We start from the raw sequence: 24,821 nt of genomic DNA on the forward strand, positions 1-24,821 counted from the left end.
TCAACATATTCATGAAGTCAAATACCACTTTTGCATACAAACCATTTGATAAATGAGTAGGGTTAAAACTACAGTTCCAGATAAAAAACAAATACTGTGTTTAAATATAATAACATTTTCATTAGCGCAAATGAAGGTGGGATATGTATGAGTATGCTGTCCGTAAAATGTGCAAGGGTTTAAAAATTCAACGTGGATAAAGTAAATGAACATATCCTGCACTGACTTGCAATGAAAACCACAAGCATGAAAAGTGAATCATATTCCATTTAATCATTGTTATCTTACAAAATGGAAATGGAAGTAAAGATGTAACTCATCACTAAAAGAGCATTTGCTAAAAAAATGATCAGAGGGAATTTAAATGGAGCAAACAAAATATTTATAGGATTTTACTGATGTTTTTACTGATGACCAGTGGATATAAGTTCCATGAACAACTGTGTTCTCTGTTTTCACTGTGCGGCTGCACAAGATCATCACTTTCACACTACACACTATTGTACATGAAAGATTTAGTATTGATTCCTATTGCAGTATATGTGTACTGTACCTTGGTTGATGTCAGTGCATTGTGTAATCTTCAAACACAATACAACTGTCCACTGTACAGTATATCTGGCAAATCAGCAAATTCACAAAAGCAAGCTTCTGTATCATGTAGAGTGTTTCTCACCTTATGGATTTCTTAAATCTTTTCAATTTTAGCATTTACTATAAAAAGTCATTATTTTACAAGCTTAGGATTTATACACTAAACTTTAAAATCTGTGATTTTCTGTGCCTTTATATATATTATATATACTGTATATATAAATATACAGTATATATAATATAAATATATCTCAGTTCCTCATTTGGTTTTCAATCACAGTGTATAGGAAATACTCTTACTTTGTTAAAGCTTTGATGGTGCAAGCCATTATAAACCGAATAACCTTTTCTGGTGCTTTGGGAGAGTAGTGTTGTGTCTGGTAAAAGGAGCAGTGCTGTATTCAATACACTTCCTGATTTCCCAACTATATTTTACCTCCCATTGCCTTTGTATAATGTTGTAGTCTACAAACTGTATTTTCTGCATGGTCGTAATATAGAAATTACACCTTTAGCACATGTTACTGGTGCATTTCATGCTCTTTTTGAACACAGGAAAATTAATTTTATGTTTGTGTGTGTCTGTGCTTTACCATTTGGTAACAGTTCAAAATAACTACCCTTTAGTAACACAGCATCTTGTTTTTATGTTTTGGAGTTGGACCAATCGTTTGCTTAGTTAGCAAACTGCACTAATTGGTGGAATGTAAAATACCAAGGTACAGTACTTGAAGACCTTAAGAACATCCAAGAACTAAGAATTTTTAAGAACCAAGAACTACCCATTATTAAGCTTTGTGTAATTAGGGTAGACATTGAGACTACTAAAATACAGAAACTGTCAACTAACGTTTCCTCATTTGCTATAAAGCATGTCTAATCCTGAATTTGAACCACAGTTCTATGAGACTTTTTGTGACACATTTCAAACAGTCTTGTTGCACACTACTAACCCAGGGACATGTGCACCTCCTATGATGAGCTAGTGTGTCCATCGACTAATCATTAATTAGCATGGTGGAACCTTCCGGGGGAATTAGAGGGTCCCACATAAACATCTCAAAGTAGCATCTCCTTGCGTTTCAACAGTGTTCAGGCCTGTTGTCCTGGGAGAATGTCACCAGGAGAGAGTGCAGCAGGTTGGATGTTTGCTTGAGGTTTTGCAGCTTGAATCCCAGGATGTCTGTCAGAGACACGAGGCGAGTCTGACATCTAGCATGAAGCACGTGTTTGAAATAAAGAAGCTTCTAACATTGTTACTCTAATTTAATACTGCTGAACTGCCTCTGAGCTGTGCATATCTAAGTCTATAAGGCAGCCGCGTACCACAGGATTTTCAGTTCTGCCAACTAAAAATGCTTTGCAGTGTACAAGGTCATATGTTTTCTGCGACAGTAGTCACTGGGTTTTTAAAGCTGCTTTTGAAAACTGCAGGACTGGTTGCTCAGAGCCAGGGTTCTAAGACATCTTTATATGGCAGTTTCCTACAATAAGCATTTTCAGACCTGTCTTCAAATTTCAGTATCAGCAGTCACTTTGTGTTAGAGCCTTGTCGTTTATAGAGTATGTATAACTCTGTTGGGATGACAGGTTGTTTGTCAATCTGATGTTACTATGGTGCCAGCAAGATGGAAGATAGGTTGATTTATTAGTTTTCCTGTTTGTACCCTTTTTATTTGCATTCGTTGGCTTAACATGGAGTTATTGAATCATTTCTAAAGCATTTATGGTTAATGTTGGAGGCCAAAGGATAGCACACACAGAAGGTGTTACTGTAAAAGGAAGACATTACACAGGCGAATTGTGGGTCTTGCTGGGTTTAATAAGGAGAGCTATCAGTGTTCTCAATGTACATTAATGACAGCTGACCTGTCATTCAATGAGGTATTTAAAAAATAAAATGCAGAACGATCAAGGCCCACTCCACCCACCTCTTAAAAGAAAGCCCTGCAAAAATATGACCCTTGTATCCTTGAGAGCTTACATTATTTAAATTGTATCCAGTATTACATTTAGTAGATGTGCATTAATTACAATAATATCAAGTTCACAGAAATAATAATTGCTTTGCGATAATATCTGCAAATCCTTTCTCCCCATGGTATAACCATAAAAATGGGGATGTATTTTTGTTGCATTTTAAATTTTTGGCAAAGGCTGTTTTCATTTCTGCTACCGGTGTCCCTGTTTTATTTCAATACATAGGAGTCTGATTTGGAAAGCAAAATCTATTGTTATCCTTAAGAGTTTTGTCTAATACTGTGTTCTGAAGAATTAGGGCTATCCTTGGGTTGTACATGTACATACAGTAAAATGACAATGGAATACCAACAGAATATAGTCATTAATGGCATGGGAATTTTAAGAATCAGGCTTTAACCCACTTTCTGTTCAGGAATTTAAACAGCGAATATTTTACTTACCAACCTTGTGCTCTGCACAAGGATAGTTTTTTTTTCTTCTTTTAAGAATTTAATATTAAATACACAGAAAGTAACAGAAAAGTTACTGAACACATTCCATTGGTTTTACATAGCTCACAAATTGTAGTGTTGTCTGAACTACATGAATATACATTGGTCATAAGGAACAAGTAATAGGCTTATTCCATGCTGAATAGAGAAGAAAGAAAACACATCGTTTCGGCCTCGGAGCCTTGTTCGGGTGTTAGGGTGTTCTTACTTGATCCTAAGCATGCTGACGCAGCTACAGCACCCACCTGAACGACATTGGTCATATGACAGATTTGAGAAGTACCAGTACCACCTCATTCAATACCATAAAATTGCCTTCAAAGGTGCTGTAATTTATGGCTCATTTTCTAAATAAGGGCAGATGGGATAGGTGGGACAGCCAAATGACTCTTTGTAATATACTGTATACACAGTAGGTTTCGTTGTACACCAAAAGGTCAGCACTCAGGACCACAGCACAGCTCTGCAGGCAAGTCGGTTATGTGCACATAATTGCAAAGGGATAATTTGTATGTGAGTATAAATGCTTTTGAGTGTTGTGTTTCTTTATTCAAATATGAAAAACTCACTTCTATTATCATAAAGTCATCGTAATAATTCAAAGTATAAAATTACCCACGGCAAAAGATGTCAGTTTTTGTGAAAGGAGTCCTTTTCCTTTTTTTTCCCCATGTTGAGCCATGGATCTATGGATGAATATTCAGAAAGGGATCGCCTTCCACTCACCATTTATTAGGGCAGTGAACAGCAAACTTCTTATGACCTTAGAAGAAAGCTTGCAGGCGATGAATGGATTTTGAAGAGATGGAAGCAAAGGAAACACTAGTTCTGAAATAAAGACCCCCTGGGAGGTAAAAACAATAAAATACACAGAATACCTGACTGTTGCACAGGAGCCCTGGGCAGTCTTTTCAGTGGCAGGAGGTTAGGGCACACAGCATAATAACATTTAGACTTGCAAGAGGAGTGATGTCTAACCAAAAAACATTCCTTTTCATTCTGCTGCCGCGGTGATACAAAAACCCAGGCAAGGGACTAATTTCCTTTACCAAAACCATGCTGGTGCTGGATAAAGACATGCATTGAGTACTGTATATGAGATGACATGAGCTGCTTTCACATACTTACAGAATATATGGCAATTTTTCGATAAAATATGATGGCAATAAAGTGGAGAAGGCTGAAATCCTAATTTAGCAATTGAATTAGGTACCGTATGAGTTTAATAACCTGAATTTCAAAATTCCGTCACAGGTTTCCCGAAGATATACTGTAGCTTGAGCTTAGGTTCTTATTCTAGGAATAATAAAAATGAGTTATCATCATTTTCTTTTTTAAATTAAATTTACTGGTACTGTATATTAAATGTGAATAATGAACATTTATAATAGCCTTTTGTTGATTGATTTGCAACTGGTTGTTTAATAAACACCGTTATGCTAGCTGAACAGTATTTTTCATGCATAATACAAGCAAGTGTATTTATGGTCCTCCTCTTCCATCTTGTTTTTTGGATCTCTGTTTTCTCCTTTGTTTCTTGTTTCTGTGAGAACAAGTGGTGTAGAAAGCACCAAAATATGATAAAGATCATGAGTGAAAAGGGTCTTTTTTAAATATCAGGCTTTACTGCAGTAGAGGTGGAGCTCTTCCATAGAAGTCTTTTTTAAAGTTTTAGCTGACTTTATCTAGGACCTGCTTAGAGGGTAGTTGTGATGAAGATGAACACAGAACTGTTGTCATTTCCATTAAACCAAAAAATATTGTGGTACCCAACTGGACTGGGAAACAATTAAAGCCCAGCAATTCATATTAACCCAATTCAGCCTGAAACAGTGACACTTCCCTAAAATACATGAAACAGTCAGTATTAATGAGGTAATTAAAACATTTCTGGGAACAAACAAAGCTGTGGACATAATGGATTTCAATTGAGGCACTAAATTCACTTCATCACCTGAGAATTAATGAAGAATGAATGCCGGTAAGGTTTACTCTGCTTGCATTGGGGCGTAAATCTCTTTGAATATGTTTGGCAGAGAGGCAAACAATTATACCAGATGCGATAATGTTTATATAGTGGGTTAATGGCTTGGCATTTATTAGCAGAACCTCAAATGGCGAGGTTAAGTTCCCTCTTATTATAAAGACCTATCAATATGAACTGTATAGGTTCCATTACTAAGCTTCTTTCATACTTAGAAAATGCGTTGATCCATGTAATATAACCTGAATGAGATTTTGTTTGCGCTATAAATCTGTCTGCCAGGATCAATGGCTTCTAAGCAGCGCTCGTTTTCCTCTTTTATGCAGAGCCAGGCAAATCATTTAATGTTTTCTCTTCATGAATGTAAAAAGTAGCTTGAAGACATGCTTCACTTCTTGGTGGAAAAAGAAGACTTAATTATCTTTGCCTGTGCTAATGACTTGTAGAACTGACATGTTTAACCGAGTTAAAAGATATGTTTTGACTTGGAGCAATAGATTTTATTTTCTTTTTTTGAAGTCGTCGTTGATTTCATTTTCACTCCCATCCAATAAATGCTTTCACCGGCAGGAATATGTTTACAAGCCAGTACTTTGTGAACACAGTACTGTGTTTGTAGCGTTTCTTCCCAGCAGTAGGTAAATATGTCTATGTCACAGGGCCAGCCTGAAGCCACTGGGGGTTACGTCACCATAATAGTTTTATGTTACACCAAGACGCTGTTACACTCTTCAAGTTTCACGCACATAATGTACGTTTCTCATGATAAACCCACTATTATCAATGTACTTCACAGTTCATTTTTTGGCCTCCATTAGTTCACTGTCAATGGTTTCCTTCTATACAGTACATCTATACAGTACTCTTCTTCCTAAACAAAATACAATATTTAAAATATGGAAGTGGCGGGCTCCTTTTTGGAAAAAAATACAAGCGGTAAACATCCAAGCAAGGATTCCTTGAGTCCTTTCTGGCTCCTGAAAGTATTACGGCTGAGCTGCTTATTATCACAAAAGACGTTTCAGAGAATCAGTCATGATTTCTTGTCTGCATAGAGAGTAATTCCTAAATTAAATCTGGCACCATGGGCTTTTATAAAGGGCATTGTGCTACAATATATCTGAGCATGCAAAATTTACCAGTATTGTAACACTGCAATGAAAGGGCACAAAATACAAATAAGTAAACTGCAGCAGTTCTTGTTCAGTTTTAACAATATCATTTATTACCGTCAAGTCATTATTCTAAAATGGAACTTGTGTGAGGCATTTTAAGTGACTTTAATTATGTCAGTTGAAAAAAAGTAAGTATCCAGTCAAGATGTAGCGCTCGTAATTTTACCCAAAAGGGATTATATTTCAGGAAAACTTGCGCATTAAATGTTTTTTTTTTCCTATAAGTAATGCCATAACTTTCACTGGCGTAAGCAAAATGGGAAGCTTGCCTGTCAGTCCTTTGGCTTAGAAGAAGCATATTCACAGTTTAAAACGTTCTGAAAAACAGCCAAGATTTGTCTAAGCCTAAGCCTTTTTGACAGGTCTTTGATATATCATTTATAAAGAAATTATTACCATCTCATTACAGTAGAAGATACAGGTGTTTGTTTATGGAAACAGATGAATATTGCCATTGAATCAATGGCATTTTTACAAGTACAGTCACAAAACTGTAGCTCATTCACTTTGTATTACATTTACAGTAAATCAAAAACTGTTACAATTAAAGGTACAGTACATAAGCAGTAGGCATTGACTTCCTAAGATACTGTATATTGCACAGTACATCAGAGTCTTCACTTTCTCTTCTTAGTAGTGCTGTTTTTATAATTGGAATTATTTTTCAGTGTTCAGATAGTGTTAGCTTTTCCAACTGTTCTTCATGTACAGTTGTAAACATCTTTTAACTTAGAGTTACCTTGTTCTAAATTCCCGCAATGGTTGCAAGAGAAGTGTAGTCCCTATGTTGGTTGCTTGCAAGAGAACATGTAGCCCCTTCTGATCAAATTAGTGGTGACTAGAAGAGCTGGACTCTTGCCATTGACTGTGAAACAACCGAATGTTGAAGACCTCAGCTGTTCACTTTAGTCTACAGTATATCTCTTGTGGATGATTTGTGTTCGAAATTAGAAGGGAACTTTTCCTCTTTGTTTTTGTCATTGAGTTAAAGAATGGAAGTTCCAAATCTTTTTTGAGCCCTCAGTTCTTTGAAAATTTATTTTTATCCCGTTGAGTTGATAAACTGGTTACATGTAGTGTTAACTACTGTATTAACTAGTTTATTTCAGGCACCTGTAAAGTAGTGTACAGTTCAAAAGACCTATACCTGCTGTAGTTCCAGAATATGGAAGATCAGATAACATATATCTAAGAGTAAGTGTTGTTTACGTTGTGAAAAATAATCTGTATGCATGCAAAACAACATTGGGTGCTACACAAACAAGTGGACGTGGTAAGGAACGTTATTAGGCAGAGTCGAGATTGGAGGTAATTAGCAGGAAAACAAAGGAAACGGTTTGTCAAAGCTGAGGGTGGTGAGGAAATGTGGAAAAACAGATGAGGAGGCTCCACAATACCCCTACCTGTAATTGTAATGGATCACAATTTCAGCAATTCAAAAGCAAATGAAAAGTGATTGTATATAAAAACCTTGTGGCTTTATTTGACTATTTCTTTGCCCTTTTTATCGTAAAGTGAAGTGGAGATGGGATTTGCAAGGGACTTGTAATACTACATGCTGTGTTAAAAAAAAGTTTTTTAATTTATGAATTTCTATATTTTTTGAATGAATTTTGAATTTAAGATTTATGAATCTTAGTAAAATAAAAGTTAATGTGCTGCAGCCGTGCACATTTGTTTATGTCTGTCTCTTTTTTTTGTCTCTGTTGTTTAGGACTGACAGTGCTGCAGAAAGTTCTAGACACTGCGCCTGAAAAGAACTGGTTTGTTACCTCAGTGAACTTGGAAACTATGACAGAAGCTGCCTTTTTGAAAGTCTTTCAGGATCTGGACAAGAAAAAAGAGGGGCAGATTGTTATTGATTGTGAGACAGACAAGCTGAATTCCATACTGAAACTGGTAAATGTCATGTTTTGTATTCCTTACACTATCTTTATTCATGGAGCTTAGTATCACCACTTAACTTAATTACCCCCACTAAACAAAGTAATCTACATACTGTATCTGTGCATAGGACTTCCAGGTCAATTCTGTAGAGCGTCAGACAACTGCTCAAACCCTGGCTGTTTGCTTGGCTGCATTCGGTGATCCACTCAAATATTTTCAACCAAAAACAACACCAATTAAAACAAGTAAAAACGGAGACACTAATTGCTAATATGATCCAACTGAGAATTGTTTAACCCTAACCACCATAACCACATTTAAACAAATGCCGTTCTCATCTCTGCAGGGAGAGATTGGTTTGGGCATTGCCAGAAATAACATAATTTACTAAACAGATCTCTGTGTGGCCCTGTCTTGCCCCCGATGCTTGCTGGGATACGCTCCGGCTCCCCCATAAGGAAATGGATAGATGGTTCTCTGTGTGGCACGAAAAATGATTGCACACTGTGAAACACTTTACCAGATACTTAATAAAACTGAGAAGTTCCGATTGCAATGAAGCTCATCTGCAATTATACAGTAATTTAAGTGAACAGCTTTAAAGCACATGTTCCTCTCATTAGTGTTAACCTCCCTTTAATCTGTACTACTTACCAGCAATGAAGAGTTAAGTTATGTTAAATATATTTAAACAATTATGAGCAGCTCCTTCAAATGAAAAAGATGATCTGAAATGTAATGTCATTTCAAATTTCACAATTTCCTGCACACTGCAAGAGACAATGCTCTGGAGCTTTAGCTGCTTTTGAAACTACCCTTGCTTTCCTGCTGCTGCAGCTGAACTCAGTGTAGCTGGTAAGCAAGCAGACTTTCAAAAGCATACAGTATGAACTTAGTAAAACAGTGCATTGCATGAATAATTGAAAAAAAAGAGTCTTTAAGATATTCAATGAACAAAATTGTGATGGTGATGATTTTTCGTTTTTAGTTATGTTCTGGAGTTTGGCATGTGATGTGGTACACAGAGACACCAGGCTACCTCTCTTTGTGCAGCTCTGCCCCTCCCGGGATTCAATCAATGTAGTCTGGAATATGTTAGAGCTGCACCGACCACACCACGCCCCTGTCCAGGCAGCAGTGAAATCCCCCTAAGCGAAAAGGCTGGGTCTCCTGCCACAGATTCAGTGTCTCCCAGGTTACTACGATATTACATCTCCTTAACTTGCTTAAAAACCCATTAAATGGGAAATCCATTCAAAAACATTTTAAAAAAAATCAACAGCTATTTTAAAACGTTCTCTGCAATCTGGTGAATTTATGATACAATTTCTTTAATGTCAAACTAATAAATGCTGATCAAAAAAGTTGAAATCATGCTGAATACTGAGTCATCAGCAGTTGAAAATGTCATTATATGAAGGCTTGTTTGATGTTTAGTTCTTTTCTACATATCTTCCTGGCCCTAGGGTTAACCCTGAGACATTAGGGCATTTGGAATATATTTAATTATGACTCATCTTGTTTTTTTGCTCAAAAAACTTCTGTTGTACAGAATACATTTCTTTGGTAGAACATATTTCACATACAGGTCAATTCCCCCTTCCCCCTTAATTGTTACTGATTTGTTACTCAGATTCAACAATTAAAAATGTCTAAGGATAATAGCCTGGATACATGAGATATGCGAGAAATCAGAAAATAATAATAGTAGTAAAAATTATAATTATGCCTTTAGAATCACACTTGCCAAACAATCATATCAGTGCTCTTCTTATTATGTGAAGATCATTTTTTTATATTTAATAGTATTAGAATTCAAAACATAAATTACAATTTAGAAATGTATATTGTTTTCATATTTTTAGGAATTGGTAGGGTAATTTGAAAGGCAATTTAATACAGTGAAAAAGTCAATTTTCTCAAATTGGTTTAGAGTTAGAAATGAGAAAATTAGATTACTACTGTTCAATGTGAATGATATCATTGAACCTGTTTGAAGCTTATGGCCTACTTACCACATCAGAAGAAAAAAGCCCAGTGAAACTTTGTGGAGTGTGTGTTAAGCCATAAAGCCAAAATCTTTTCAGTTTCAATGAAAGATCAGATTCGGTGGAGAAAAAAGATTTTGCAGGGTTCTTTTTGTGTTAAATGTTAGTTTTATCCTGTACAGTACACAACATGTTACTCTTTTATCATTTTCTAAATACTACATATCCCCAGTGTCCCTGGATATAATTAATTCATTCTCTGGTTAATTAGTAAATGTGTGAGCAAATATGTGGAGTTGTGACTAAGACCTGTAATGCTTGATCATTTCCTGTCCTGTTTGCGCTGTTGAGTTTACAATCTCTTTACTGTATGTCTTTTGCCAAAATGGCTGAGTGTGCTGACAGCCCTGACTGTTGCATTTACTGTACCTGTCATTACTTCTTAAGATTATCCCATGCTGTAATGCCTGCTTAACTTAAATTATGGACTCTAGTCCATATGATGAATACAGTATATCAAACACATCACACTTACTTATTCAACATTTGACTAACCAGAAAACCAAAGTAAATGCTCTATTTACACAAAATAATAGATAACACATTTCAGAGTGTTTTCAAATTAATTTGTTAAAATGATCTCCTGGAATTCAAAAGAGCTGTCTTTGTCATTGAGTAATGACCACAAAAATCTGAGGACACAGTCTTGGGGTCTTTATCTAATCAGTAGTTACAGGTACATACCGGAGAGTGGCTTGTTAAACATTCGAATGTGTCAGACAAGCTGTTCAGTCTAGGTTGTGATTCCATACCAATTGATTAGAGTGCAGTTTTATAACAGGTAATATAAACCCATCTGAAGACCAAAGGATATTGTGGATGATGAAGTGACACACGCATGGTGATGAATATATTGGTAAACATAGCAATTGAGCAGTTGTACTCAATCTGTTTATATCCAGTATACTGATTTAAATGTTAAGTAAGGACTTTTACAATTAGAGAAACACATACAGTACATGTGACTTTGTGCTCTGTTTTGCAGATTGCCAGCCACGGAAAGAATGTGAAAAGTTATCATTACATACTAGCCAACCTGGTAAGGAACTGTTTTTATTTCCATTCTGCTCATCAATACTGTACTGTATATGATGAGCACTTTTCCATGCTTTCTTTAGCATCTCCAGCTAAAGAAAGAGCATGCAATAAAGTTGAAAGAAATAATTGAAAAATTGAAAATATAACATAGGGACAAGCAGTTATTACTACTTAATTAGGTGTTGCTTCTGACCAACAACTGTAAAACTAGTTAATATAAGTAATTTATAAGTATTGATATTTAACAGGTATCTCCTTGTCCTGCAATGGTCATACTGTGTTGCACTGGATTCACACTGGCACTTCATTAACATGACATGATGAAACATTGATTGATTGATTGATTGATTGGTGTGCTTGTGAATTAACATTTTAAGTTTTGACAACTAATGTGTAGAAGACAAAATTTAAAAAACAAAAAAAGTTTTATTAAATCAAATATGCATATACTGTATGTTTAAATAACTTGTATGTAAAATAACATTTTCACAGGTCACGCATATGTGAGCAAGATGCTTGTATTAAACTGTATACTAAGATAATAGTGTTTGAGTCTTACTCATATGGATTGAATTTCCAAGTAGTATTTTTATTTGAAAAACTTTATTTTTTTATTGGAAGTACCTTTAATAACAGGAAGATGTTAGGTGCAATTAGGCATCTAAGCTTTACAGTTGTTGTAATTTCGTTTAAAGAGAAAAAATATGGTGAAAACATCATGACATGACATTTCAAGGTGTCATGCAGGTTGTGTCAAAGCTTTTGACTCCTATCTTTCCTGGATTAAGTCTGATTAGTGGTTTGTGTCAGAACTCAACAAATAATGTATTTACATCAATAAAATGTATGCAATCAGCAGTTGGAATGCAGTGATTAATGTGAATGCAATCAGTGTGCGAGAAAAACACAGCTGGAAGAAAATATCAGTATGCAAAAGAAGTACAGAGGTTGTATCAAAACAAGATTAAACATTTTCTGAAATCTGAGAGCGGGGATAAATTCTTAATTATTTTTGCTAAATCATTACTGTGTCAATAAGCTAAACAATTAAGGCATATTAAAGTACATAAGGTAATCTTATGTTGAATGTGCTGATAGTAGGCTCTGGTATACATTTCAATTTAGTACTGTATGAGAGCAACTGGTTTTTTAATGGCTGACATAAAATAAGCCATTTTTAAACATGAAGTACAGTATATGGGTTATAAAGATGCTTATTTGCTTGCTGTGATACTTTTTATAATTCAGTAATATATAAAATGTGTGTCATAAAAAGGTTTTTATTTTGGACATATACAGTACACAATACTAGGCCTTTGAGTCTTATGATTGCTTGTTTCTATAGTAACCCGTTCAATCCACTGCACTGAACTGTACTGGCAGCAAGACAGCAGAATATACTGAGCGACTCTGTCTGTTATCCTTGTTGAGTCTATAGAGAACTAGAATTGAAAGGTATAACGGAGAAGAATACTTAATAATGGAAAGAAGGAAATGCAGTAAAATTACTTTCTATCGACAGCCCAGATCCTCTTACAGTATGTATTTGTTCAGAAATCAAATATATGCTAATGTCACTGAGTTACAGTATAAGTGCTTTGTAACTGTACTAAGATCATGTTTTTTGCTAGTTTTTTGGAAAACAAAAGGAAGTGAAGTGTAAGTGGTCTTGGGTACAATTTTGGTCCCTTAAGGTCAGGTATGGCATTTCTTAAAATATACTGTACCTTGCATAGAAAAACAAGATATATCACTTTGATCTGCAAAGAAATCCACAAAGGTAATAGAAAGGAAACATGTCTTTGTTCTGTTCGAATGCTGTGACATAAGGGTGAGCCTGCAGGAAGTGAGGTCACAGGACACAGCACTGTGCAATCAGGTTGTAATCAGTCCTAGACAGTCCTGCTCATCAGTGTGTCTACAATGAATTGGAGTGTCTAAACTATAATACTTGGGTCTCATCATTGGCCCTGGAGTGGTGTCTTAACTCATGATGTCTTCTAGGTCTTGATAGACTGTCTTGAGGTCCTGTGATTGACAGACTACAAGGTCTTCTGAAGGTTACAAATCACTGGCTGTGAGCACCCTAAGCGACAATTTCATAAAGGCTTTTTTTAGGCATATAGGTTTTCTTTCCTTGTTTTCGCCATGCTTGACATTCAACAGGTAAAGTCACCCCACCACAAATTAGCTTTGTGTACAAATAAGATGATTTTATGATTATGCAACAGTTAAAGTCACTCAAGTGTAGAACAGGCAGGCATGAATAATGAAGTGAACAACAAAATGTAAAAAAATTAATGAGTATCCAAAAACCTTACAGTTTATTTCTTTAAAAAGAACGTTTGCATAAAGTGATACATTTGATTTTAATGTGAAGGTTTAATGTTCTAAATGAGCAGAATGGTCTTCTCTCATCTGTAACCTTTCTCTTGTTCTTCTGACATAAATAAATCTGACCCCTGTGATATTTTCCCTTGACAAATGGATGTGAAGATTGTGCATTTTTAATGTCCATGCCATGCCGACCTACAGCACTGTAAAACTGTTACCAATCTTGACTGGAAGCACATAAAAAAACAATATCTTTGCAAGATTCACTAGGGTTCTGGGCTGATTTTCCCTGTGTTGCCCTTAGAAGAGTGACACGTGATGATTAGAGTACCATTCTGGTGGTCCTGAGGAACTATGTGAGGCTGGGATGGGGGTTTTGTGCAGGTCTTCACTGGATCAGAGATGTGGCTGGGAAGATTATACCCTGTTACAGTCAAAAATGTACTCCAGAATAAAGAGTAAATCTCTTCTCCACTCCCAAGTTTTTCACATCTATTTTATCGCATAGCCTTTAATCATAAAGTAATATTTGCAAAATATGAAAGTGAAAGTGATTTTTTTTTTTTGCTCCTACGCAGTTGTAAGTCTGTGATCTGGTGAGCAGATGTTTCAGCTTATTATGCTGAGTCCGATATACACTTCACAGCCCCATAGGGACACTCTTCTGACACGAGTTGATATTCATCAGTGCTCATCCTTGTGGCAAACATACACAGAATTACTGTGGCAGCTGCAGTGAATGCAGCCTGTGGCATCACACCTGTGCAACTGCCCCACACTGCAGTATAAACAGATATTTTAAGAATCTTCATTTGTCTTTTTTTCGAGACTTTTAAGCGATTATGAAAAACATGAGACAGATTTTATTGCTGTACTCCGTTATGTTTAGAGTTTCACATGTTCGGGGACACTCTCACACTCTGGGCTAGTCACACTCACTGTAGTCATCAGGTTCAGGGATGGTGAAAAAGTTGAGTTGTCTGTGTTCTGGCTTGGGAGATGAACAGTGGACTAGAAGGACTAGATCTTGCAGAAAGTAACCGTTGCTGTGTAAGGCGTTGTACACACAAGTAAACAACTTTTGCCGTCTCAAATTCCCAAAAAAGCCTGTGTTACCTATTTACTTCATTTTGTTGTCTAAGATGGGAAATGTTCTTTGCAAGGAAGGTAACACAATACAAAACACATTTAACACAACATGGAGACTTTAAAAAATAGGAGACATACATGTACGATGAGATAAATAAAATAATCAATTGTCCAAATTAAGCAGGTTAACAGTCATGGAAATAAAAGATAGCTTAGATCTATTGCACTTGAATCTAGGCCATCTTAATCGACACCCAGATGGAAAGAGCTTGAAATCACTGTGCAAGGGGTACTTTCTTTTTGATGTATTTGTCTGAAACCTGTAGCTATTGCGCACCAGTTGTTTTGCTGGCTACCATCACAGATCTGCTCCGTCTGCTTTTATAGCATTTATTAAGGTTACCACAGGGAATGAATGGACAGATGGACAGTAAATCCAGCTGGATTAACAAAAAACAAACAAAAGTTCCCAGTGTTTTTGCATTACCTGCTCAAGCAAAGAAGATATACAAATATAGAACATGTTAATGTCCGTGAAGCCGGTGGGGGATAGATATGATGAAGGGGTGAAAGTGTCATACATCATCTGATGCGGTGATTTCCAAGTCTTATTCTCCATTCTGAGAAGCAATTGCTCAGCCAGATCATTACATAATTTTTATTTGACCTGAACGTGACTCTGGCTTGACTTGACCCTTCTAGGTGGTACTTCGGAGCATTGTCATGTACTGTATACATTGGAAGTTGAAAGACCCTGGTGCTTGTTTTACTTCCTGACTAATTGCTTGTGACACCTGACTAAGCAGTCTCTTGCAAAAGGTGATAGTTCGAGTCTGTTGGGTATGAAGGTGGCACTGCTTCCAGCAATACACCTGCCCTGTTACAGTACAATCACTGCAGGAAATGTTGGTGGGGAGAGATGTGTAAATATATAGAGGCTTGTCAAGATTGTTCTTTCAAGAAAATAGTTCACTATATTAGGCAAAATGTCCAACTTAATATCTAATAACACTAGCTGTAAACCTGCATTCTTATGCTCAAAACATGGGATTCATCAAAGTGTATGTCTTGTATGTTATTAAAAAAATAAAAAGCAATTCACTATTCATATTTAGCCCAGTATATGTAAAATACAGTTTACCCTTAAATGTTATAAACAATAATATTGTGGCATCGAAGAATAAAGACCAGTTCTTACTGTATGTTTATATTCTGGAGTTTGTGATGTCTGCCAAATATTCAAATGTTTGTTTTGATCTGAAACAACATCCTCCGTTTTGAACAATATGATACAGTTTTGGTATTTCATTTTTCAAAGCAATGTGACAAACGACAATCAAGCACTGTCACTGTATTGTAACATTTTTGGTGGCTTGTCAGAGTAATTTAGGTACAGCATTATTCAAAAGCAGTTTTATTTCTTAATTTTAAATTAGTTATGAATTGTTCACTATAAAAGAAACAGCTTTTTCGAACATTCAGGCAATCAAAATCATGTTGTTTCATGTACACCTGCTAATCTATCTTTCTGTCTTATTCCTCGGTAACTCTCTTCAGTTCTTTGCTTTTTGTAATAAAATATGTTAAGCTGGTCCAATTACACCAATAATGAGCTAATTAAGGTAGTTACTGTAAGTGCCCAGCTTGGTTAAAAAAAATCATGAACACACCCGCCCTCCAATACCAGAGCTCGGGACCCATGATTTAAACTTTTATCTCCAAAACTATTGAATTTGATTTTATACCGAGAAGCACCACCAGAAGTTGAAATGTTTTGACAGCTTATTCATGTATGAGATGCTCTATTCCTGTGAAAAGAAGTGAAAAAAGTGAAAGCAGTTTTTTTTAATTCCGTGAAGCACTGAATTCCGGTGCACTACCATGAGTGCGTGTGGCTGTATCAGGATGATGTAATACTGTATGAGTTGGAAGCAGTTCCCAACTGTTTTTGTGTATTTGATAAATCACCATAAATCTTCTTAACAGCCATCTTCTAGTAATATAATGTACTTTTCTTAGATGACTAAAAGCATATTGTACAGTATATTTTACAATAACGGAAATAGATTGCATATATACAGTAAGTATGCAATTTCTAAGGAATATAGAGAGAATTTTAGGAACAAATCCGGATTATGTTTTTTCTACACATGAAATTTGTGTATGGCAGACATTTCCTTTATGAATTTAGTAGAAACCTTACTAGAAGAACGTACTGCAGCTTCAGATTTGCAGTTGTTGTGGTGGAGTAAGCTTTGAGCCCTTAGTTAGCGTTTTACCTGACTAAATACTGTAAACCCAGCCAATTTACTGTTCTATTTAATTTAGTTCTAAAAATGTGCCGTCAGAGAAAACAATATGCATGCTTTTTACTTGAAAACAAGGTTTGTGGTGGTTCTTTGTTCGGCAGCTCCTTAGATCAAAACCAAATGAGCTAGAAAGCCTGCAAATGAGAGGAAGGCATTCAGCCTTTTTTGTGTTCTTACAGTATGTTCTCTGTTTTTCCTCCTCCGTAGTAAGCAATTGAGTGAGGCACATTTTTATCTTTCTTCAGAGGTCTAGACTTATGCACTTTCCACTAGAAGAATAAATGAGACATGAAAGCCCTTTAAATTGTGTTTTCTTTAACACAATATTCACTTATTGCAAGGAATATAGATTTGAATGCAAGGAGGACCCAAGGGAATTAATGGTGGTATGTGGGACGTCAATAACACACAGACAGCCTAAATTCCTGTTGATCAACTGCGGATAATAATCCTCATCTTAATCTCCCACTTTATTACTAATTTAACGCACTTGTGGCCTCTCTATTAAACATTCCTTAAAAAGAAGGCTGTGATATCATGTTTATACCTACTGTACATAATGTGTCCTGGGCCTCATTTATATTGATATACTGTATACTGTAAATGGACTACTTCTTTATGCACATGATGTGTGAATAATAAACTGGGGCTCCTAAGTGTCTCAACTAATGCAAGTGCTCATTCAGTTGCTGTTTGGAGTGTGGGTTCGTGAGATATGGGGATGAACGTACAGTGCACTGCTACCTGGCCAGGTGAAGCCTCCACCTGCTGATGCCTCCCTTCCCACCCCTGGTTCAGCTGGCCAGCACTGTTGAGCCTGACAAACAAACACACTACCACGCAGCCCTCCTCTCCAGCACATCTGGTGAACCTCTGTATGCAACTATTGCTCATTGAGTGGCCACAAGGCTACAGGTCTGCTGAGCCCATGGCTACTGGGATCCCCCTCCAGAGCTCTCTCTCTCCCATTCCTTCCTTGCATGCTGCAGTCTAGATGCAGACTGAAATGCTTTTCTTCCTGGCTGTTGAGTATCCTCCTCCCTATTAGTCCAGGAGAGCCGTCAGTTCAACACAGAGCCTATCCTATCTGCCCCTCTCTCTCATGTGGAATCTCACTCCCTCTGGATGACAATTACTCAGTTAGACCAGGTGTGTCCCGTTGTAACCTGGCTTGTCCCCTTAAAGGGTGGCAGAGCCCCTCTGACTCCTTCACGGGGTCATATTGCCAAACACACCTGGCTGGGCACTGCCAGGGCTGCATGAGCTATATTGGGCTAAGTACCGAGAATGTAGTGGCGAGGTGATTTAGTTAACAATGTGAAATGAAAAGGTTTTAAAATTACAGTGCTTACAGTAATTGGCATGCCTGTTTAGTAGTTTGAAACTGTATGCAGTAGAGGCAGTTCATGAATGGTTTAATAAGAATAAAGACAATGCACAGAAGAAAGAAAAAGCCTGAGTTGTTTTGGTATGTTTTGTAGGGAGGCATAGCTATAAAAGAGTCCATTTTCACATCAAACCTGAGGAATTTTAGTACATATTTTATATTATATTAAAGAACCTTACTTTTCACTACTTAGATTTGGAATGCATAGCTATTTATCTCATATCACATTTGATTTTGTGGAAAAAACACAATTATACTATATTGTTGTTGTGTGATATTAATAAGGCAATTAAAATCTAATTTTGTTAATTAGCTAGTAGTTAAAACATTAAATATAGGGTGACTGGGGCACATTTGTGCTATGTAGCAGCTGAACTCTTGTTATTTTGTGCATTTCTGTATGATATTCATTTTAAAATAAGACTATTTTAAGATGAGGTACAACCAGTCACCACAGATATTATGAGTAAAATACAGTAACTACTTTATTGTTCAGTGTACCCCGATTTTTTTTAATCTCTGAACTATAACAATCTAAGATGGGGATTCAAATTTCAATCTAATAATCTCTCAAAAATCCTGATGAAAGCTGCTCCGATTTCTTTTTCAAACATATAAAGTACAAAACCTAATCCAATTTGGGTGTAACAATCCCATTGCCCAAAGTTTGAAAGTGCATTGTAGGATGTAGCTCCATAGCAAAGCATGGATTTAAGAGGTTTTAATGGCAATGCACTGTAGTATAATGATGCTTATTTGCTATTGTGGAGACCTTCACAAAACTAGCCCAGTTTAGAATGTAAAAGCTGTGGAAATCATGTTTCACATTAGTCTTGAGAATAGTGTGAAGGCATAGTGAAAGGTAGCACTCCATAATTATGTATTATTTGGTAAATTCAGTATGTGTATCACTGGCTGTGGTTTCAGTGAAGTTCCTAAATGCTGTTATTAAATCCCCAACAACTACAAAATGGGAAAGCATTTCCTGCAACAGTGTTTCACTAAACTGTTAACAGGACATTTTGCTAGAATCTGCAATTTAAGGAAATCTGTGGACATCTCTGATTGCCTATATGAATTACAGAGAAGAATGCTTCACAGTTAGACAGGACTGCAACCTAGTGGCAGTCCATAAATACACAGCACATTAAAATGAAACAAATCTCTGAGATTGCTCATTTATATTTACATTCAGTCTCCAACGTGTCTTAGATTTAATTGATTTTTACAAAGTAATTCTTAACTGTTAATCTGCTGTGAGGGCAATGTTATAGATGAAGGTTTTGCCAGTCAACTAAATGTAAGGTTTTCAAATAGTTACCTGCATTTTATGTGTTTTCTACAAGAGTATGCCGTATCTTGTATGTATGAGTATACTTCATTTCTGTATTGTTTCTGAATTTGGCAGATGTTAAATGTGTAGCCTGCAGGTGTTTTTAGAAGAGTTCATATTGTTCATATTCTCTTTGAAACATGCTTGCTCGTGCCTCTTGCATTCTTTGAAAATCAACAATATCACTTGTGTTGCATTATCTCCGATGCTCTCAAAGTCCGAGCAAGAAGTCCTACTGTATGTGCACTGGCCATAAGGCTCAGGTGGCAAGGGAACAAAGGAGATGGGAGGTCTCTTAAAGTCAACAAGGAAAGCACACAAAACAAATCCGGAGAATGTGATAGCAGAAGGCCATACAGAGCTTCAGGAGACACTAGGAGTGAAGACAGTTGGTGTAAGGAAAAAAACATGTAGAATAGAAAAAGTAAAAGAGAAAATAACATCTTTGGAGAATAAAGTCAAATCCTTTCAAACATCTGGTTTAATTTTTAAATTTTTAAACATGTTTTGGTTTAACTCGCAACCTTCCTCCCACATTACATTTCTCACAAATCCCTGTCAGCGAGTTCACTGTGCAATCTGTCCTGTAGAGAGTGTGTGGGGTGAAGATTGAAATGGGATCATTAGTCTGCCTTCGCCTATTGATGAGCAAGCAGCAGTGGGGAATAATCTACTTACACCCCCGGCTGTGCAGGCCTCAAATTTAGCAATACATCGCAGCTTTAGGCTAGTGAGAACTCACTAGGATTCATTAGGATGCAAAGCAGTAGCATCTTGAAGGATTACACAGACAGAGCTTATATGATATATACGCAAGAACAGCATAACTTACCAATGTGTGAAAGATTATCTAGTTAAGACAGTATATTGGATAGGATGACACATAACTTCATCTCCAGTTAATGTATCTTGTATACAAAAGAGCAAACATGAAACATATGAAACATTCAGGCAAAGGTAAGATTATAGATACAAGGGATTGTATATTTTAGTGAAAGATGGATGGATTTGATTACTTATTGGCATTAGCTACAGCAAAACCAGACATTGTAAGGATAGTCACATTGACTAAATACAGGGTGCTTCTGGAAATGAGCATTCTTTTTTTTTTTAGTTTTGTTAAAAGGGGCTGTTAGCAAAAACATAGATCTGTGCTGATCACAACAGACAAAAGCTTTTGAAGGCGATAATATTTGAAAACTTAATCTCAGAAATTTTAAGAACCGTTAGGTAGCATTTTCAAGGTACTATGTCAAAATGCTGCTCTTTTTAAATTCCACACAGCATTTGTCCTTGTTTTCTGAGTGTTCATCTTAAGAATGCTGAACTGATATCGCTATTGATTCCAAAATGCTTCAGGGAATTAACTGCAATTATGTCTCAGTGGAGGTGTTGTACTCAGCACAGCAATGCATCCCACACAGAAAAGAAGTTCTGATGGCCTGGGGTTCTTTGCTGAAATTTCATGAACACTTTGTTTATACATTTCCCTATCAAATGCATTTTGCAATGATCTATAGAGGAATTTGTCAAACAGGTGGTGGGGGCAGCTTATGTCATTCTCATGTTGGCATTACAGAAGCGATGTTAACAGTAGCTGGGTTATGGAAAAGTGCAAATTTCATAGCTGAAAAAAAAATGAGTCTGTGCTGCCAAAAATGAGCTTTGTGAACTGCGACAAAGCATTGACATGTGTAAAATCTCTTTGGATTGCTTACATACATTTTTCCATTGGACAAAAAATAACTTTCTTCAAGGTAACTCTTTTTTTAAGTTTAATGTGTCCATGTTTATCTTCCTTTTTCGTGTTACACAGGGATTTCTGGATATCGATCTGACTGAATTCAGAAATGGAGGAGCCAATGTGACTGGCTTTCAGCTGGTGAACTACACAGACCAAAATGTCAGCAGAATCGTTCAGCAATGGATGGATTTTGATAGCAAAGATACAAAGAGTCCCAAGAAAAGGCTGAAGGCAAGGAGGAGTTCTGTGACCTTTTCAGTGTGAACAAAGCCTGTGGGGAAAAGTCCATAAGAGAGTGTTGTTACCCATCAGCCAGCTGGTCCTGCTCTTTGACAAGGAACAAGCAACGTGCTGACATTATTCTGCTTTGCGAAAGTGTTCTTCAAATCTTTTCATAGAGGACTACATATATACCATTTCTTTTCTGAAACAGCATTTCTAAAAAAAGAACACAAAAATTAATTGATTAATAAAGGTTATAAGGATACGATTTAGAGTTTTTTTTATTCAGTATTGAAAGTAAAATGCAGCAAATCATACAACATGTATGATCTCCCAAGTAGTAGCCAAAAAGGAACCCTTAATAATACATTTTTAATTATATCAGTTTTATTTTTAAGATAATACTATAATGTATCATGTATGTCTTTACATTCTTAAATATATTCATTTTTATTCTTGTTTTAAGTGGAATTGAGCAATCTCAGTGTTTCCATGTGCTAGAAGTGGAAATTATTTGTACAGTACAGTGAAATTATAATGGTTTTTTTTTAACAAGCTGTGACTACTGTATATTTTACATGTCATCTTGGATAACAATGTCAAGTAAGTACATAATAGCAAATAACTAACCCCCAGCAAACTCAGGGCCTCTTCCTCAAGACACCTGGCATAAATTGATTTATATCATGTTCTATTTATTGATATTTATTCATCTTTATCATTGTCCAACACATGGTGTTTTACAGTACACAGGGGCTCTTACGTATGATGGTGTGAGTGTCATGTCAGCTGCCTTTCAAAACCTGCGGAAGCAGCGGATTGATATTTCTCGGAGAGGGAACGCTGGTGACTGTCTAGCCAATCCCCCGGCTCCATGGGGACAAGGGATTGACATCCAGCGAGCACTGCAACAGGTAGAGGCACCTCCTCACTGTTTCACTGTCTCACTGTCTCACTGCTGAAAGACGCGAATGTCTTCCACTCCCCCTGCCATCCATTTGCTTACTGCTTCATCCAGTTCAGGGTGGTGGGGGAGCCGGGGCCTGTCTTGGCAAGCTTGGCAGGGTACATCCTGGACGCCAGTCCATCGCAGGACGCAGATTCAGACATTCACCAGCACATTCCTGCCAGTACGGCTGTGGACTGTGGGAGGACACTAGACCACTCGGAGGAAACCCTCAAGAGCACAGCAAGAACAGACAAATTCCATACAGACAGCCCCCCCCCCAAGGTCTGGAATTGAACCCAGGGCCCCAGGATGGCAGAGGCTGCCCATTGCTTGCTGGGATGGGCTCCGGCTCCCTGAATTGGAGAAAGTGGTTCTGGAAATGGATGGATGCATGGAAATGTGAAACGTTTTTTCACAGAACGTGTGTCAATAGTGACAAATAACATTTATAATAACATTATAATAATAATTCCTTACACTTATATAGCGTTTCTCCACAATCCACTCAAAGCGCTTATTATCAGCTCTTATTGACAATATTAATGGAAATGGGACAAATGAAGTGCCCATTTGCCTGGGATAGCAACACATGCTCTGGAAAACCTCTGGTACAGTAGTTGAGACCTGAAATATTTCATTAAAAAGACTGCAATATACAGTATATAACTACAGAATAATTCCAGAATACTGGAACAGATTCAGAGTTGCCCTCTAATTCTGAAAGACTTTGTTCCCAAAGCAATGCACTAAATGCATTAAAGTGTGAATCAAAGTGAATTTGTGTCAGCTTTGCCTTTTCCCTACAAGACCTCCCACAGTCGTACTGACCCAGTGTAACCTTTTACAAAGGCAAATGGCTATACTTTCATGTCGAAATATTCACAATGCAAAATGAAGGATTTTCATTCTGTTTCGCTGGCTATTTTTAGTGATGTTTTCTCATTTGGAATTATTAATGTGGAGCAAAATGGTGGTGTGAGCGATTCCAGTCTGGGGCACCTCCTGTGTTCTCTCCAGGTGCTTTAGTTTATTCCAACAGTCCAAAGACACACCATCCAAGTTAATTAGCAACTCTAAATTACCCTGTGTGAGCCATGCGATGGATTAATGTCTTGTCTGCTACAGGACTTGGGTTTCCATTGTGCTGAAATGCACTGATATCCCATCTAGAATCTTACCAATCCCATCCTATAGCAGGATATGTACAGTACTTGAAACAATCCTCACCAGGAAATGGGGGGGTGGACTGTGATTCTATTCATCGGCTGTTTTAATGCACAGACAAGAAATGTGAATAGTAGTCTTGTATTCCGCCTCTAATTGCAGGTTAGACTAGAGGGCATGACTGGACACGTTCAGTTCAATGAGAAAGGGCGTCGCACTAATTATACCGTTGGTGTAATGGAACTAGGACCAAATCGACCCAAGAAAGTAAGTATTGAAACCATGGTGGCAGTATTTTTATTCCTAAGCTTTCATTGACAAGGGAGATATTGGGCTCTAAAGCATATCCTGTGCACACTAAAGAATTCAGTAAAGGAAAAGAAATAAAGCTGTATATCTTGCATAATTTCAAATTTACATGTACACTGTAAGTAAGTAGAATGTTACATTACCCTGAGAGTGCTTTTATGGGCCAAAAGCTTTATAGTACTGCTCTGTCTGTAATGTGGGTGAAATACCCAAAAGATTTCTGATAATGCTTGGCTTGTACAGTATCTACCAAAGGGCTTTGTTGGATCAGTTGCTTCACTAATGGCTGAGAGTCACTCAGCACTGGTCTTGCGGGAGTTGTTTCCTGGGCTGCCAAAGATGCTCACTTGAAATGTCAAAGCTGTTTGTGCCATTGCAGAAGGGTTTGAGTGGTGTGTGTGATTGAAGCATGCGTACTGGTGACGAATTAATGCTTTGTTGTGAAGTGACTGGATATGGAACACTTACAAAATCAGAATTCGGTGGCTAGCTGTAAATACAGTATGTGGTGTGCAAATGTGGAAAGCAGATGTTTTTATATGGAGGTGAACATGAACTAGTAGTAGTATGATGAGTAATGGTACTAAAAGATATATATATATGCAAATATAACTCTGCAATTATATGGAAAGTAATAATCATCTATTCATTATCAGTGTCAGGATGACCCATAGCCTATCACAGAAGTATAGGTATCATATACTGTAGGATGTCGGTCCATCTCAGCATAAACTAATAATATACAGTGCAGTCAGATATGTAGATCATATCATGATTTCTA

General features: G+C 36.9%; 1 protein-coding gene across 2 annotated transcripts in view; it reads left to right on the top strand.

Moving 5' to 3' along the window:
• The window catches only part of gria1a (glutamate receptor, ionotropic, AMPA 1a), an 83,141-nt gene that overhangs the window by 19,763 nt on the left and 38,557 nt on the right, over positions 1-24,821 (top strand). For both annotated transcript variants that reach the window (XM_088931994.1, XM_088931995.1), the window contains exons 4-8: positions 7,942-8,126; positions 11,148-11,201; positions 21,469-21,627; positions 22,365-22,532; positions 23,894-23,998. In XM_088931994.1, the coding sequence (XP_088788120.1) occupies positions 7,942-8,126; positions 11,148-11,201; positions 21,469-21,627; positions 22,365-22,532; positions 23,894-23,998 (671 nt within the window). The remainder of the gene's footprint in view (positions 1-7,941; positions 8,127-11,147; positions 11,202-21,468; positions 21,628-22,364; positions 22,533-23,893; positions 23,999-24,821) is intronic.

This window comes from Atractosteus spatula, chromosome 14 (genome assembly GCF_055471065.1).
Source record: "Atractosteus spatula isolate fAtrSpa1 chromosome 14, fAtrSpa1.hap1, whole genome shotgun sequence".
Taxonomy (NCBI): domain Eukaryota; kingdom Metazoa; phylum Chordata; class Actinopteri; order Semionotiformes; family Lepisosteidae; genus Atractosteus; species Atractosteus spatula.